This window comes from Odocoileus virginianus, chromosome 31 (genome assembly GCF_023699985.2).
Source record: "Odocoileus virginianus isolate 20LAN1187 ecotype Illinois chromosome 31, Ovbor_1.2, whole genome shotgun sequence".
Classification (NCBI taxonomy): domain Eukaryota; kingdom Metazoa; phylum Chordata; class Mammalia; order Artiodactyla; family Cervidae; genus Odocoileus; species Odocoileus virginianus.
The window spans coordinates 37,504,783-37,523,155 of record NC_069704.1 but is presented as its reverse complement, the minus strand read 5'-3'; the positions used below and the strand labels follow the sequence as shown (position 1 = coordinate 37,523,155).

General features: G+C 42.3%; 1 protein-coding gene across 2 annotated transcripts in view; it reads right to left on the bottom strand.

The window, feature by feature from the left end:
* Positions 1-4,390: 4,390 nt before the first annotated feature.
* Positions 4,391-18,373, bottom strand: part of EBF2 (EBF transcription factor 2) — a 218,056-nt gene continuing 204,073 nt past the window's right edge. Inside the window, exons 15-16 of one of the 2 annotated variants that reach the window (XM_020875761.2) lie at positions 11,559-11,726; positions 4,391-4,763 (exon numbers count right to left, since the gene is read on the bottom strand). In XM_020875761.2, the coding sequence (XP_020731420.1) occupies positions 4,732-4,763; positions 11,559-11,726 (200 nt within the window). In that variant the 3' untranslated portion in view covers positions 4,391-4,731. The remainder of the gene's footprint in view (positions 4,764-11,558; positions 11,727-18,373) is intronic. The other variant, XM_020875762.2, reaches the window with a different exon arrangement.

Below are 18,373 nucleotides of genomic sequence, written 5' to 3'. Positions count from 1 at the left end.
AAAAACTGGAAATAGAACTGCCATATGACCCAGCAATACCACTTCTGGGCATACACAACTGAGAAAGCCAGATCTGAAAGAGACACGTGCACCCCAATGTTCATCGCAGCACTGTTTATAATAGCCAGGACATGGAAGCAACCTAGATGCCCATCAGTAGATGAATGGATAAGGAAGCTGTGGTACATATACACCATGGAATATTACTCAGCCATTAAAAAGAATTCATTTGAATCAGTTCTAATGAGAAGGATGAAACTGGAGCCCATTATACAGAGTGAAGTAAGCCAGAAAGATAAAGAACATTATAGCATACTAATGCATATATATGGAATTTAGAAAGATGGTAATGATAACCCTATATGCAAAACAGAAAAAGAGACACGGATGTACAGAACAGACTTTGAGACTCTGTGGGAGAAGGCAAGGGTGGGATGTTTCAAGAGAACAGCATGTATATTGTCTATAGTGAAACAGATCACCAGCCCAGGTGGGATGCATGAGACAAGTGCTCGGGCCTGGTGCACTGGGAAGACCCAGAGGAATCGGGTGGAGAGGGAGGTGGGAGGGGGGATCGGGATGGGGAATACATGTAACTCCATGGCTGATTCATGTCAATGTATGACAAAACCCACTGCAATGTTGTGAAGTAATAAGCTGCCAACTAATAAAAATAAATGAAAAAAAAAAAAGAAAGAAAGAAACAGCAGCTCATCCGGGACTTCCCTGGCGGTCCAGTGGTTAAGACTTTGCCTTCCAATGCAGTGGTTGTGGGTTAGATCCCTCGTCAGGGAGCTAAGATTCCACATGCCTCATGGCCAAAAGCCAAAACATAAAACATAAGCACTATTGTAACCAATTCATTAAAGACCTTAATATAAATGGTCTCCATTTTAAAAGAATCTTTAAAAAACAAATAAACAAAAAATAGCATCTCATTCACTTATGCAAGGAACACAATTTCTATGGTTTGCAGATCTCTAATCCTTGTAGAAAGAAATCAAACCATCCTATTATGAGTAGGCTTGTGAATAGTTTGGTGGAAAAACCACATTCAGAATCCCATTCTCCTAAATGTGCTATGTCAATTTCCCTTTACTCATCTTTGTCCATGATAGCCTTCCCCTCTGCAGTGCCCACTGACAACCCCTACCGCAACATTTCTACCATCCTGTGAAGGACCATCCAGCTCTATCCCCCCCATGGGAGCTTCTCTGACCACTCCACCTGTGATCACTGTCTTCTCTGGGCTCTATCACTGCTTCTCTCTTCTTAGACAAGCTATTTTCCATGAATTATTTCCTCCTAGAGGCATGAGACTTGCTGTCTTCCTGTGATCTAAAGCTAAACATCACGTCTCTGTCCAGCCTCCAATTCTTCACTCTGTACCTGATGGATCAGCTATAACATTTGTTGAGTTTTGCAGTTTCAAATCTAAATAGACTACTCACCTATCCTAAGAATTCTGTATAACCAAAGTGCAACATCGGAAGTAGGATCATTTGGGTTTTTATGAAGGGATTTGACTAGATGGATACATAAATATATACAGAAAAACACTTAAAGTCATATGTATTCTCTCCTCCAAGTCAGCACCACAGAACACTAACCAAGTAAGCAAAAACTGTAGTAAAATTTCCCAACAAGAGTTCAGGGACTAGCAGCCATGAAGAAAATCCCCAAACTTAAGTATAAATTCTGTGCCCCACCCCCCGCAAAGAAAGAATAAATCCCAAACTTGATTTTTTCCCACTTAAAAAAAAGAGAGAGACAAGTTCCAAATTATTTTTACAGTACAAAAATTTTATTTTTTGTTAGGATAATTTAAAGTTTAAAACTGAAGTAGACATATTCATTTTACAAACAAGATATTCTTTCATAAGTAAGACCATTAAAAACAGTAAACAAAAAAGCTGTCTTTACAAAAAGCTCTGTGCATAGCAACTTTATACTGTATATAACTGACAAAGCAGAAATAATAAAATGAAACTATACAGTTTGAAAATGAGACCTTACTGTACAAAAGTTAGAGAAGGGGATGGTTTTTAAACCATGCATATTGGAATGTGCAAAGAAAAACTGGGGAGAATATGATGCTGTAACAAAAAAGAAAAAGAGAGAGAGAGAGATAAATAATGCAGTAAAGTGTCCCTTTAAATGAAAAATCTTAACACAGCTCCTTTTACAAAGATAGGATAGAATTTGTAGTTACCTATAGAAATACTTATTTCAAGTGGCACAAAAATAACCTGGAACCAGAATGATTTAACAGCAATGACTAAAGAGGACAGAGTAGGTTTGTTTTTAATTTATTAGTACACTAAACATTATCCTTACACACATTTGTACACTTAAATAGATCTGTTGCTGCTGAGGTTCTAGCTGAATGGTCAAAGATGTCTTGTATTTAGTTACACACATTTTTCGGTGTAAAGCTACCGAGAAATTCTACAATCATTTTGAAGACAGTACTGCACTCATCTTCATGCAAGAGCAAAATTCACAGATTCTAAAAGCAATGCTACTTAAAAAAACATTTCCTTATGTTGGATTGGCTGGAATCCAGGTCTAAACATGCTTACTTTCATTCTGCCTTCACTTCCGGATGGTGGTGGTTGGCATCCACACCCTTCCTCTTCCATCAGATTTTTCACTGGGGAACATTCTCTTGTGTTTCCCTGTTGTGTTTTTTGTTTTTTGGTGCTTTGGGCCCTGACTGTGAGGGACAGTCAGCAGGATTACAAGCATGCCAGATTTCCAAACTTGGATTATCATGTGCGTAGAAATAATATTTGGGTCATATTGGGCAGTTCTGGAATAAAGGCAGATAAGACCATTGAGGGTTGAATAGATGTGGGCAAATGGAAGGGAGGGAGAATTTATGATGTTGTCTAAACTTGGCTCAGATGCGCTGTAGATGTTTCTCCAGGAGAGCTGCATCAATTTCTGATTAGAATCCTAAGCTGATTCCCCAAACCGAAGTCTGTGTATCACCTCTACTGTGGTGTCACTTAGCCAACAAGGGGAACCCTGGCCTGGAAAACAATGACATCCTTATTGGCCATTGAGAGAAGTCTGGATATATCTCCAAGACCACACAGACTTTTAAGACTTAGCCCCATGTTAGCAGCTCCTTCAAGATTTCTCCCGCTAAGAGCTAGTCCCAGAACTTATGAGAGGCTGTCACAGGTCTAGGAAAATATGCTATTTGGAACATGGGTGCCGCTACCCTCTGACTCTGCTAAGAATCTAGGTTTCCATTTCTTCAAATATCAGAGGAGAGAGTTAGGGCTTATAACCTGCCTCTTCCTCATCCTATCACATTCTTGCCTAGAAACTGTGTCAAGCAGGATACATAGTTGTTTTTTTTTTTTTTTTTTTTTTTCAGGTGAGTTTAATGCCATGAAAGGGGAAATCTGCAGAGATAAAGAAAGATGTGGACATCCTAATATTGATAAGGAGGAGTCTGAGAGGCAGAGTCACCTTCTTCAAACCTGCTTCTGAAGTACTAGGGGGCTTACATCTCTATGCTGAAGTAGATCACCAAAGAGGAGGGAATGTGGGGCTCTTAACAGGAAGATTCCACAGGGGCCAGTTGGTTGGGGAAGTCACATGACTTTGGCTGTCTTTAAGGTGAGCCCTGCCTTTTCCTGAGGGTTGCAAAGCCAAGGATGCACTGAGACAGGGGAATTCTCTGCACTTCTCAGGGGAGAATGTGGGAGCTAATGTGAATTCTTAAAAATTATGTATTCACAAAGAGTGAACACCAAAAGGGACATGTAGGCTATTAGAAAGTGGACAGAGCTGGGAATGGATGGATGGGTTTGAGTATTTGTGTACGTGCAAGGACTTGCATCTTTGTCTCTGCACCGGGTTGTTCTACATAAGGTACATATTCTTGCCTGTGTGGGTCAATAAAATGATGGAAAAAGAGGGGGATGCGGGACAGGGGATAAGAGTCTAGTAAGTAACTGCAGTAATAATCACACACCTTTTAAACTTGTTACTACCTGTTTGCATCACTTCCATTTTACATCAGGAAGAGAAATTCCTCTCTCTTCCAAAAAGGTCTGAATTTCTACCTCTACTTACAATAAGTTACACATTTATTTATTTAAATAATTGTAAAACATTTTAAAATTTTTCCCTTTTTTTGTTTTTTTTTTTTTTGTTTGTTTTTTAAGGAGATTAAACTATAAGCAAACACACATACAACCACATTTCATCATTCGATTCAGGTTTCGTTTTAACAAAGTCTTTCATGCTGGTACCCTGTTTTGTTCAATTTTTTTTTTCTGCATAAACTAAATTGGTATCTGAAAGGCTTCATAGAAAATAGAAACTTTCAACTTTTTTTTCCTACAAAGAAAAACAAATAGTATCCAAAATATTAAGCATGAATTGTTTGCCAATTTTTTTTCTTAAATATTTTACAAACATAGGAAGATGGTTCTCATAATGTTCGTAACAAAGAATTGCATTTCCACTCTTAGCACTGACTACGTCAATGACATCTTTTGTCCTTGTTCCCAAGAGGGTCAGTTTGTGTAGCTACCATCAGAGCTACATGAGAAACAGGAGACCAGGTTAAGAGGTGGCTCCTTGCAAAGCCAGGTCAGTCCATCATATTCACTTGGGGGCACAACTCTCCCCAGACAGCTTCTAGTACTTTGTTATTGGTCCATCAGAGTAAGTAGTTTTGTGCTATAAGAAAGCAGTTCTTCCTCTTCTTTACATTGGGGGCACGACAAGTCCAGTCATGGCTGCAAGGAAAGAGTGAACACAAGCGTGAGACTTAGAGACTCCTTATATTAATGTCTAGAACCCAGAGAGAGGGCTAGAGGATGGGATGGACTGTCTGGAACAATCCAGGGTGATAGTACTTTCAGCTGATATGGGAACCCACTGTCCTCAGGTCCCAGGTGGTGCAGTGGTAAAGAACCTGCCTGCTAATGCAGGAAATGCAAGAGACTCAGTTTGATCCCTGGGTCAAGAAGAGCCTCTGGAGGAGGAAATGGTAACCCACTCCAGTATTCTTGCCTGGTGGGCTGTGGTCCAAGAGGTCACAAAGAGTCAGGGGACACGACTGAAGTGCCTGAGCACCACACTGGTCTAGCAGACAGGCATGAGAGGCACTGAAGCCTTAATCACTGAACGTAACACAAAGCTTGCTGCCTTACTGAATCACTGAATATAACACAAAGCTTGCTGAAATTTTGCTTCAGAAAGGCCAAGAATCATGTTGTTTTATATTAATGGGTTGTATAATTGACATGTAAACATGTACTGAATTGTAATATGGATATATGTGTAAGATAGTTTTCATTATTAGACTAAAAGAATTTCTAGATCATACAGTTTCAAATCACCTAGCTGGAAGAGGAAAATAAATTCCAGGTGTCATGCCTATTGAGTTACTTACAAGGCATCATTTATAGCAAATCAAACTCTCTACCCATCCTGGGTTTCTATCCATTCTAGCTGAAATTTGATGAGTTTTCTAACTGGTTCATCTTCCTTTGGGGTGCACCACTATCTGGGCTTCCCTCATAGCTCAGATGGTACAGAATCTGTCTGCAACGCAGGAGACCCCGGTTCTATTCCTGGGTTGGGAAGACGCTGGAGAAGGCAAAGGCTACCCACTCCAGTATTCTGGCCTGGAGAATTCCATGGACTGTATAGTCCATGGGGTCGCAAAGAGTCAGACACAACTGAGCGACTTTGACTTTCACTATCTGTGATGCCCATTCACTAAGGAATGCTGATTCACTGGAACAGAAGGCTTAATTTAGCCCTAATTTAGGAGTCACCCCAATCTCTACTCTTCACCCCCAATTCAAGTGCAGTGTCCAGTGCTCTAGTCCATCCATCCATCCTAGCCCCTATTGCCATATCCATCTGGTCAAGTGGAAAATGCCTATCTGGGTGGTATCAGGTTCAAGGTGTCCCCTTGACATGAGAAATAAAGCAGCGTCAGCACAATGTAGAAAAATCACACACCAAAATGCACCCCTCTGGCCTTGGCTTTCAGGGGATGAACCCACAGAGCTTGCACATTCTTGGAACCTGGCAGAGTAGTTTCCTTGTGTCCAAATGTCACACTGTATCTAGAATTTGATCCTTTGAGTTTTATTGTCAAAGCCTCACCTAGAGGGTTTATCAAACATCACAGAAGTGTTTGGCTGAATGTTGTTCACCAGGTTTATAAGCAAATGGCCAAAATTCTTCCTGCTTCTTCCAACATCTCTCTCCACCCACTTCCTTCCTCCTTCTTTCCTACCCCTCCCCTCCTCGCTCCTCCTCCCTCCCTCTCTACCCCTTCTCTCTATGCCAGCTCGTCTTCTCAGGTAAGACTGTCAGCCCTCTATTTCCCTGCTCATACAGCCTTTATTGAATGTTTGTGAGATCCGGATTAAGGTCTTACACAGCTAGCAAAGCCTTAATTATTTTTGCCTGTATTACTATATATTGAATCGATGTAACTTTTCAATAAAGGCAGTTCAATTCTGGACACTCCCCGATGATTTGGAGATATAGGAACTCTGGTAATTATCCCAGAGTGTAGGAGGGTTTTGTTTTTTTTTAATTATTTTATTTTTTTTTCCTCCTGGAGGGAGCTGGAAAATGAATCTGGCACATAGTGCATAATATTATCTTGACAATCTATACTCATCAACTGTGAATGCCTGATAAATGAGGTGGAAGGTGGGGGAAATGAATAGGGCACGTTGAGCTCCCCGGCAGCAGGTCTGGGGCTCACGTTTTCAACTTTAACTTGTCTATTACACTTCAGCCTCATCAGCCCCTTCCTTTTCCTGCATCCTCAAGAGAGTTATCTAAAGAGCTTATTAAAAGGGCAGAGCCTCTCCAAGAACGAGATCCATTGCATGTCTGGAGAACAACATATTTCACGGACTTTGCTTCTTCCTGGTGTCATGTTGGGCACTTGGGTGGGCGAGACTCTGTTCCGTGGTGACCCTGACTTCTTGCTTGTAGAAACCATTGCCGGTGTGTGCATGCCCATCACTCCACTGTATTTAAATGGATAACCAAGAAGGGCCTCCCGTACAGCACAGGGAACTCTGCTCAATGTCATGTGGCAGCCTGGATGGGAGGGGAGTTTGGGGGGAAACGGACACCTGTATATGTATGGCTGAGGCCCTTTGATGTTTGCTTGAAACTATCACAACATTGTTAATCGGCTACACCTCAATGCAAAATAAAAAGTTTTTTTAAAAAAGAAACTGTCACCAACAGACAGAAAGCAAAAGTTAATTGGAGAATGCATAACCACGTTGTCCAATCTCTTTTTACCTTTGATATTTTATGGGAATGTAACAGTTACTCTTTGGTTCAGGTACGGATGAATGCTGAAGAGAGGAACTACGATAATATTTCTGTCCCTGGAGAGACTAAGGGCTGCCAGAACTCAGGCTCTGGGGTCAAAATGTCTGAGTTCTTCAGTCACTGGCTGTGTGGTCCTGGGTGAGCTCCTTAACTAGACATGGTGATAATTGTATGGCCTTTGCCTTTGGCTCACAGGATGTTGGAACAAGATAACTTGTGTAAAGTGCTCGGTCCAGCATCTTACACGTGGGGTCCAGACATGGTCCACGAATCTTGGAGAGTGTTGGCTGTGCAATCTTCCTGTGGGCAACTGAGACCACCTCACCTTACAGCAGGAGAAGAGAAGAACCTCCCTCTCAGCCTGTGATTTTTCAGGCTCCACCTCAGACCACCTTTTCACTCTCCCACTGTCTGTCCCTAAAGAGATGGAGCATCCTGCCGTTCAGCCGCCGCCACCCCAGGTCCCTTCATTCAGCGGCTGCAGGCAGCACATTCAAGGTCAGCTTGGCTCTCTCTGTCTCTGCACCAACCGGACACTTGGTGTTGCTGGACCTTGAACTGCTGGTCACCTGGTCCAAATGAGGAAGAACAGGAGTGAAGGCTTCTGGAAGGCATCCTTTCTCAGCCCCAGCCTCTCTCTGCCAGGCACGTCCTTCACTTTTCCTAGTTCTTCACACACGTAACTTCTCAACAACCTTGAGAGAGAGCAATCAGTTCTCCTGTTTAACAGTCTAGGAACCCAAGGTTCTTGGATGACAGTGCCTAGTATGGATGCCCCAGCATGTAGGAGGCTGAGCTCCAATTCTGGCAACATCTGATGAAGTCAAGTTCATATACAAGGATATACTGTGTAGCACAGGGAACTCTGGTTAATGTCATGCTCCATTGTTCCAGCATTCTTCCCACCGTGGGTAGTCTTTGAGGTCCTCCGAAGAATTCTCTCTTATTTCTCCATACACAACTTTATATTTTCATAGTTCTTTCTAAGTTTTTTAGTCTCCAATTCCTAACTTAAGTGTCCTTTTTGTTCTCTTCTCCTTCTCTTCCACCTTTTCCTTCTCCAGCCCCTCCCCACCCTCCTCCTCCTCCTTAAGATTCATCACCAGGGGAATTTGGAGGGAGTTGTAAGACTCCAACCTGGAGGAGGGAAGGGCAACCCGCTCCAGTTTCCTTGCCTGGAGAACCCCATGGACAGAGATGCCTGGTGGGCTATGGTCCATAGGGTCACACAACTCCATTCTGACCAGTGGATCACAGAGGGCCTTGGGCATGCAGCACAGTGGGGATTCCAGGCCATGGCAGCCAGTGAAAAATTTGTCCTGGCCTCTCTGAGGGCCAAGAGCCAGAGAGGACCCCAAGGTGGGTTACCCTGGATACCACAGACCCCCAAAATCTGAGTCAACTAGCTCTGCCCCCCAGCTCAGTCCCTGCGTGAGAGAGGGCTGGCAGGTGGCAGTCAAGTTATGCTTTTCTTCCTCCGAGTGAAGCTGAAAATATTGGCAAGAGCTGCCTGGAGGGAGGGGAAAGCCGCACCCTCCTTTTCCTCCTCCGACACTGGCACTCACCCTTAGTCCTTCTTGGGCCTCTCACTCTGCATTTCCCTGATGAGACCTGTGTGGCCCCCACCAGACTTAAGGGACATGACTAAAATCCTAAGACTTGGAAAGGGGAGACATCACTGCTGAAGAGGTGGTGGGGAAGGGGAAGATGTGGCAAAAATCCAGCAATTGTTCTACTTAAAATGGATAACCAACAGCAGACCTCAGGGAACTCTGCTCAATGTCACTGGCAGCCCGGCTGGGAGGGGAGTTTGGGGGAGAATGGATACATGTATATGTATGCTGAGCTCCTTAGCTGTTCACCTAAAACTAATTGTTAATCAGCTATGTTGTTCTTTAGTTGCTAAGTCCCATCCGACTCTTTGCGACCCCATGGACCGTAGTCCGCCAGGCTTCTTTGTCCATGTGATTTCCCAGGCAAGAATACTGGAGTGGGTTGCCATGCCCCACTTCAGGGGATCTTCTTGACCCAGGGATTGGACCCACATCTCTTGCATTGGCAGGCAGATTCTTTACCACTGAGTCACCCCCTAGACTCCAATAGAAAATATGGAAATATATATACTACCATATATAAGATAGATAGCTGGTGGGAATTTGCTCTATGACTTAGGGAACTCAAACTGGAGCTCTGTGACAACTTAGAGGGGTGGGTGGGAGGGGACATATCAGCTATGGCTGACTCATGCTCATGTATGGCAGAAACCAACAGAATATTGTAAAGCAATTATCCTTCAATTAAAAATAAAGAAGTTTTAAAAAATCCAGCAACTGTCCTCCTATTCCAGTCTGGAGGTAAGGCCATCATGGGGAAGGTTCTGGGCATGTCCTCTCATGCTAGGCTAGAAAGCACTGGCCTTTGATGAGAGACAGGGCAGTGGAGATGCTCAGCCTCAGGCTCAGCCTGCTTCTCACTGAATCTGACATCTGGATGAAAAGCAAAAATATATATATATATTTTTTTTCCCTTCAAATATACAGATGTTTCCAACTATTCCCATGCTGGGTGGCATGTAGACCCAGCTGCTTTGTCTCATTAGAAGCAAAAGAATTTTCAGGGGCTCTTCTGAGGGCTGGGTTTTCAAATCTTATTTCACAGTTTGTCTGTCAAGTCACTTGTCTTGGAGGCGGCACCATCACTCTAATGGTAGAAATGTGGCAGGAACATGCCATACCTCCTGGAGCCATGCTCAGCCCCACCTAGCGAAGACACCCTCACAAGCATCCCTCCACAAGGCTTGGGGTCCCCCGTGCAATCAGAAAGCCACCAGGCAGATGCCGTTCCAAGGTTGACACAGTCCATCGAGGCTGTGCTGACCTCAGAGGCTTTGATCCACGAGGGGTTACCCGAGCCTCTGCCCTCTTTGGTTTTATCCAACACCGCCTGTCGTGAATGTTTGCATGTCAAGACACAAGGAGCAGCCTAAAAATAATGTGGGACGTCAGGCTCCCCCAGTGCTCAGCAGTTTCCAATTTGCTCTCGCGCCATCAGCTGCTCCCATTCACAATGAGGTGATTAGATTCTCATGTGCTCATCATATGCGTGCTACATCATGTCATATTGTATTTTAGGACATCACTGAAGAACACGTCTGATGGGTGATATTAATACTTGTTCTTAGACATAGTATATCTTTTTTCCTTTCTTCTCTACCCCACCCCTGATCGGGCACCTGCTATCAATTTCACCAGCATGAAACCAGAATTCTCAGAACTTGCTGGATCTTGTCGATTGGTGCCACGTGACTGGGAATACAGTGTGGGTGGCAAGCCGATTCACGTGGCACCTGCTGTGGTGGGCAGGTACCTTAAGGGAAATAGTGACGTGGTCTTGTGAAAAGCAAGGTCTGGAGGGCTTCCCTGGCAGCTCAGTGGTGAAGAATTCTCCTGCCAGTGCAGCAGACACAGGTTTGATCCCTGATCCAGGAAGATCCCATGTACTGTGGTGGAACTACACCCATGCACCCCAACTCCTGGGCCTGTGCCCCAGAAGCTGGGAGCCACAACCACTGAGGCCCGATGCTCTAGAGCTTGTGCTCAGCAACAAGGAAAGCCCTTGCACCACAACTAGAGAGCAGCCCTCACTTGCTGCAACTAGAGAAAAGTTTGCACAGCAATGAAGACCCAGCAGAACTTTAAAAAAAAAAAAAAAGCAACATCTGGAGAGTCCGGACATGCCGGGGGGAGGGGGGGGGGCATACGGCTCTGTTCTTAGTTGCTCAGTCATGTCTGACTCTTTGCAACCCTGTGGACTGTAGCCCACGAGGCTTCTCTGTCCCTGGGGATTCTCCAGGCAAGAATACTGGAGTGGGTTGCCATGCCCTCCTCCAGGGGATCTTCCCAACCCAGGGATTGAACCCAGGTCTCCCACATTGTAGGTGGATTCTTTATTGTCTGAGCCACCACCCTACCATAGTTAATTCTGTGTCCCTGCAGAATCATCTGACTCCTCTATTATTTCCCCATCTTGCCCTAGGATAGAGAACTAGCCCAGTTCTACAAGCCAGGCTGGTCCCACACTGAGAACACCAGAGCATCTCCTTCTAGAGAAATGGCCAGAGATACAGAAGGATGCAGGGCTGATTGCTCTCACTTCGTGGACTCTGTGGCCCATGGACCGTGCTGACTCCCAAGGCGCTACAGCTTGCTTACCTCTGAATCCATTTCCATTGCCACTGGAGCAGGCAGGCGAAGGGGAGCCTTGGGGCCTGATGACAGGGGCAAAGGCACTCTTCTGTTTGACAGCAGGAAAAACTGAAGAGGAAAACGGGAGGATGGAGGATGTGCTGGAAGATCCAACAGTGGGACTTGATGACATGACTGGAAAGCAAAGGACAGTCCTTCTTTAGAAAGAGAAAGATCTGGAGTTACGTTCTTTCTTCAGTACATACAACCAGTACATACTGATTGCAAAACTATGCGTTTGTTCCAGGCATTCTTCCAGATTCCAGGGATTTGAGAAGTTGAATGTGACAACGACCCTGCCCTGTCCCTTGGGAGGAAGAGACAAGTGAAACAATGAGTAGGGTCATCATCCTATTGGAGGAGCGAACATGATGCTAAGGAGATACGTCTGGGCAGGGTGCTTTTCTGCCTGGAAGAGTCAGGAAGGCATCAGCAGGAGGTCATATTATGATAGGTCTTAATCACAAGTACTGGGTTGGCCAAAATGTTTGTTCAGATTTCTCTGAAAGGTATTGTAGAAAAACCCAAACAAACTTCTTGGCTAACCCGATAGAAGCTCAACACGAGAAGGCTAAGACAACCTCTGAAAAATGATCAAGTCTACGAAAAAACAGAAACTTCTTTTTTTTTTTTTAAATCCTAAAATGTAATCCTGTCTGGGAGCCATGTGCCTCCCTGGCCGTTCTCAGGGCGCCAGAGATTTGCTCTGTAGGGTAGGCATCTTCTCGGAGTATGCCATCTCTATGGGCCACTTCCTCATTAAATGTAAAAGTTTATTAACAGTAAAGAGATTACCTCCCTTCTCCCTCTACTTTCAGAGCTCCTGGGAAATAAAGCTGCAAGTCAGCCTCCTCTGATGTAATGTGTAGAAAAAAAACACACCAGTATTAACATTAAAATGACTTCAAGGAAGCCAAAATTTAACTGTTGTGATTTCCAAGAAAAATAAAGGCAACTTACAGAACAAAGTGCCCCACCTCTTAATGTCAGATACTCCACCAACTTACATCATACAAAAAGATAATTTTCTTCCAGGTTCAATTTGCTCAAAAAAGAGGTAAACTTGAGTTCACACACGTAAAATTGTTAGAGGTAGCATTTTACAGTATATGGTCAAGTTTCAGGGGCTCATTCTAGCATAATGTCCAGAATTCTGAACTGTCCCAAGTCATATGACTTAAGAATTACTGGAACCTAATGGCAAAGGCCACAATAAATGCTAAGAGTGCTGACTTCTACTTCATATCATCAGTAGTCCAGATAGTCCACAAGTAAATCTGAAATTGAGGACATGAATGTGAGTTACTGTTTCAAGTATAACGTGTATTTTGGAGGTCCATTGTTCAGATGGCCTTTGCAAGACTCCATCCTCATTTTTCCCCTCTCCCTATAAACACAGACATTCAGCTGTGCTCACCAATTGCATATATAAAGCAATAATGCGGCATCCTCCCATGCAATGTCTTTTATAGCCGATCTACAAACCAAAGATTTAAAAAAAAAAAATCTAAAAACTGCTCATCCTGAAGTGGTCCTGATTTAAAGGGCAATGCAAAAGGAAGCACTGGAATACATCCCAGTCTTCAAAAGAAAAAAAATTGGTGGTATTTGTAGCACCAGTGGTAAAGAATCTGCCTGCCGATGCATTAGACATATGAGACAGGAGTTCGATCCCTGGGTCAGGAAGATCCCCTGGAGGAGGGCATGGCAATTCACTCCAGTATTCTTGGCTACAGAATCCCATGGACAGAGGAGCCTAGTGGGGTCGCAGTCCACGGGGTGGCAAAGAGTCAGACACGACTGAAGCAACTTACCATGCATGCACATGGGAGAGGATACAGGGTTAACCCTGGAGAACGGATTTTATTCACGGTCCAACTCAGTCTCCTCTCTAGCCTTGGTTTTAGCATCAGTGAAATGTGTGTGCGCGCACAGGGTGAGTGGCTGGGACCTCTCCTCTTTCTGTGAGGCACAGAATTAGAGGCCAAAGGAAAGCTGGTATGTGGAAACCCCTGACTCTGACCACCATCCAGTCTCTGCCACACCATAAGATCCAGGTGGGTCCCCAAATGGTGCCTTGGCTTCTGGGTCTGCAACAGCAGAATCTCCCCTCACAGAGCATGAGAGGGGATTGTTTTTATAAAGTGAATTAGGCGCACACACACACACATGCACACATATACTTAATTCCATTTATATTCAGCATACGAGTCATTTCTAGTAACAGATCCTAAAGCACGCTTACTAGCGTGGCCACCTCTCAGTGGGAAAGGAGTCATCTCAGACTTCACCAAGTGACACACAATTGCTGCAGAGTCGAACAAACACAGAGCTGTAAAGTGCCCATTTAAAATATTTTAAACCAAAGGTTCGCAAAATGTCAGACCATATACAAATTTAAAATGTAATACTTTTATAATAAAAATCCTAAAAGGAATTTTAATATGCATATGTTAGCAAACATAATTTCTATGTTTATTTTAAAAAATGCTGTAGGAGCCAGAAGTTTCATTAAAATTTTTTTAAAGAAGTCTTAATATCTTAACAGACATTAAAACTTATTATAGATCTGCACCAGTGAAATCAGTGTTATACCAGCATAGAAATAGGCAGACAAATCCTTGGAGAAAATAGAGTCCAGAAATAGACCTGGATATATAGGAGAATTAAAACTTAATAAAGGGGACATTTCAAATTAGTGGGGAAATAAACATGTAGTAACAATACACTAGCCATTTGGAGACAAAATTTAGAGTGCTTCCTCATATTAAACACAAAAATAAATAGATTAAAGGGTTATTTTTAAAAACAAAATTATAAAGGAGCTAGTAGAAAAATGAGGAAGTTATATAGTTTAACTCATCCTTTCCACCACCCCAAAGCCTAAACAGAACATCATAAGATAGATTTGTCATATACCAAAAATTACTATAACACATACAGAAAAGGCAAATGACAAATTAGGAAAAATATTTTTCATAATTTATTTAGATATATTCAGATCCTCAGTAGCTAATAGGTTTTTATAAACTAATCAGAAAATGTCCCAATAGGAAAATAGGCAAAGGACATGAAAAGAAATGTCAGAGAAGGAAAAATGAAAATAACCAAAAGGCCTTTATAGACCTATAAATGGTCAGACCAATTAGTAATCAGATGCAAATTAAAACAGTAATGAGATGTTATTTTCCACTTGCCAGATTGATAAAGATTAAGAAAAAATTAAGAGGGCAGGGAAACAGATACTCTCCTTTTCTAAGGGGAGTGCTAACCTCTCTGGAGGAACTTTGGTAATATGTATCAAAGTATTTGAAAACGTCCATGTCTTTTAACCCAGTAATTTAATTTCCAGAAATTAATTCCAAGGAGGTAACCATAAATGTGCAAAAAAAAAAAAAATCCCAAGGACATTTTTATAATCATGAAAAACTGGGAAATAAGTGAAATGACTAGCAATAGGATAAACTATATTAAATCCATAAAATGGAACATTATGCAAATGTTAAAACTAAGATTAGAGAAGAATATTTAATGGCATGGAAAGATATGCATCCTCAGATGAGTAAAGCAGAATACATAATAATATAGACAATGAACCCACTTTTACTTTTTAAAAAAACATACAAAGCAAAAGTGTAATAGGATGTGATGGGCATCCCTGTTTTTTTTTTTTTGGCTGTGCCATGTGGCTTGTTGGATCTTAGCTCCATGATCAAGGACTGAACCTGGGCCCTCCACAGTGAGAGCTCAGAGTCCTAACCACTGGACTGCCAGGGAATTCCCACATCCAAATTTTTAACGACATTATCTACCAGACAGGATTGTGAAAATTCTTGAATTTCTTTCTTTTACTCATCCATATTTTCAAAATTTTCTATAATGAATGTGTATTACTTTTGATGTAGCAGAAAACAGTAAAAGCTGTTAAAAGGAACAAATGGGAAAATCTCTTATTTCTTTGGGAAAAAATAATACAATCCTTAGCAATAGACATAATAGCCTTCCTGACATTAACATTTCTCTTCAATCTAAGGCTTAACTGCCTGTAAACAAGGTTACCTGTTAACCTTTCTGCTACAAAAAAAGCAAAGCACCAATAAATTTACAAATTCCTGGGAAAACCTTGTTGATTGTAGTTAACTTTGCAATGTAAACGTCACTCCTAATATCTGTTTTCCATTCTTAGAACACAGGTCTATATCACTGCTGAATTTTATGGAGCCTAGCTTCATATCTGTGACTTTGAGAATTTTGTCATTTTTCTTCTACTCTCTTTTTCATTGATCTTATGGCAGAAGCCCATTAGCTGTGCATCAGAGCAGATGCTGCAATTTTCAAAATATATCTATCCCTGCAAGGCTTACTTTAAAAGTTACCACTGGTTACCTCTGCAAAGAAATAAAGTATGTCATTTTGTTTTCTTTTTATATAGAAATGTTTTCCAAAATGTCTATAATGAGGTTACAACTGTCATTTTGTTCAGTTGCCAAGTCATGTTCAGCTCCTTGTCATATGATTTTTCCCCCTTTCTAAAGAAAAAGACAATAGGAAACACACCAAAGTGTTAACAAGGTGCTTTTGTTTGTTTGTTTGTTTTGTTTTGTTTTAATGGCAGGAGTAATGCTTTCTTTTAAGAGCTATTGTCAGGATCTCCCTGGTGGTCAAGTGGTCAAGAATGCAATAGCCAATGCTTGGGACACAGGTTGGATCCCTGATCCAGGAGCTATGATCCCACAGGCATTGGAGCAGCTAAGCCCCGTGAACCACCATTACTAAAGCCTGCACTCTAGAGCCCGTGGTCCACAGCGAGAGAAATCACCGCAATGAGAAGCCCCTGCTCATCGCAACTAGAGAAAGCCGAAGCAGCAGCACAGACCAATGCAGCAAAAATAGATAAATACATATTTTTGAATAATAATAAAATAAAAACTATCATCACCTGTGTTCTAAATGTTCTACATAATCATTTAATACTCTACAATAGAAAAAATGTCTTGATATTTATTTTCAAAAATATGAAAACCCTGAGGTCTGGGGCATAGTCCAAGACTGTGTATGTAAGTGAGGTAAGAGTCCCTGCGATGACCTAGAGGGGTGGGATGGGGTGGGACTTGGGGATGAGGTTCAAAAGGGAAGGGACATGTATATACTTATGGCTGATTCATGTTGATATATGGTAGAAACCAACACAATATTGTACATCAATTATCCTCCAATTAAAAATAAATAAATTTTAAAAAAAAGAATCCCTGCGGACAGGTTGGATTCTGTCTCTATGGATCCTGTTTCAAACTTGGCACTGCTTGGTAAGTATTCAACTTTGGAAGAAGTGGTTCCCTTGGGAGTTTCAAGCTTGTTGAGTAGAACATCTTTGGGGACACCAGTGTGTACCGTTTTAGGAAAGCTGATCACGCATATTTGAAAATTTCTCTGGACACCTCTCTCTGCGGATAGAAACCAAAGGAAAGGCCAGTGCTTCTGGCCCAGAAATCTCTTGTGAACATGGGGAGTTGAGGAAAAACCACTTTTCTGCTTCTTAGGATTGATTGGCTCACATGGTTCCAGCTGGAACTCACTGGGCACACATCCTTCTTTGCATTGAGCCATTGCATTTGTTGGCGTGAAGGGGTCTGTCAGCATTTCATTATAACCCCCTATTGTCAGGGGTTTAGAATTCAGCCATAAAAACTTGCACTGAGCTGGAACTTGGCACACACCACTACCGCCAGGAAGTGAAGTTTGTATGTGAAATTGAAAAAACATCTGTTTGGCCATTTTTGAAGTGGTGTGAGAGCAAAAGCAGTGAAGATGCAGGGTTTTGATATGCTGCATTGGCCGCAAAAGCAAGTCAACTTGACCAAGAGGCTTGACTTTATTTCTTTTTTAATGTCTCTGGCAAGTGATTGCTACATGGCATGCCCTGGCCACATCAGACTAGTTTAAAAAATAAAATGAAAAATCAGAAGGGTGTTTTCAGACACAAGCAACTGAACTGATGAAATGGTATCCCCCGAGCCTTTTAGTTTCTTTTTTGTATTTCCCAGAGAATTTGAGAGGTAGGTGGGTAGAAATACAGGTCATGTGCTATTGTAATGGACTCCATGGGGTATTCGGTTTTTTTGCAGAATGGAATTTTATTGTAATAGAATGCACTGTTTGAAATCCCACTCCAAATCTGCAGTTCCTTCAGACCTTCCCTCAAAAAAGAAAGGCGAAAGGGGTCTCACAGACCCAGCAGGAAATAAAAGAGGACCTTATTTAATGTGTTTCCCTCCCTCTGGGCAGGGTGCCTTCCTCTTTATATTTGTGGATGCTCTCTTGTTTTAATCCGTGATTTGAAGACTTGGGGTGTTACTATTTTCTTGTAGCAGTGGGATTGAGTGATTAAGAAAGGAAAGTGGACAAAGTTGTCACTGGCTGGGATGGGAAGGGTCCCTTCCTATTGAATGAATTATCTAGTAAGAAACATCATACCATCAACATCTGATGGGCAATTTTATTCACTCTCTCTCCCTCTCTCTCTCTCTGTCCATCCACACCCTACCCACCCCTTCCTGTCTTACTTTCCTCCTTCTCCCTCCCTCATCACCACACTGAACCCTACATTGTTATTTAACCTTTTTTTTTTTTTTTTTTTGCCATGCCATGCGCATGTGGGATCTTAGTTCCCTGAATAGGGACTGAACCCATGATCCCTGCATTGGGAGCACGCAGTCTTAACCCCTGGACCACTAGGAAAGTCCCTATATTAACTATTTTTGATCTACAAAAATGACAGTTTC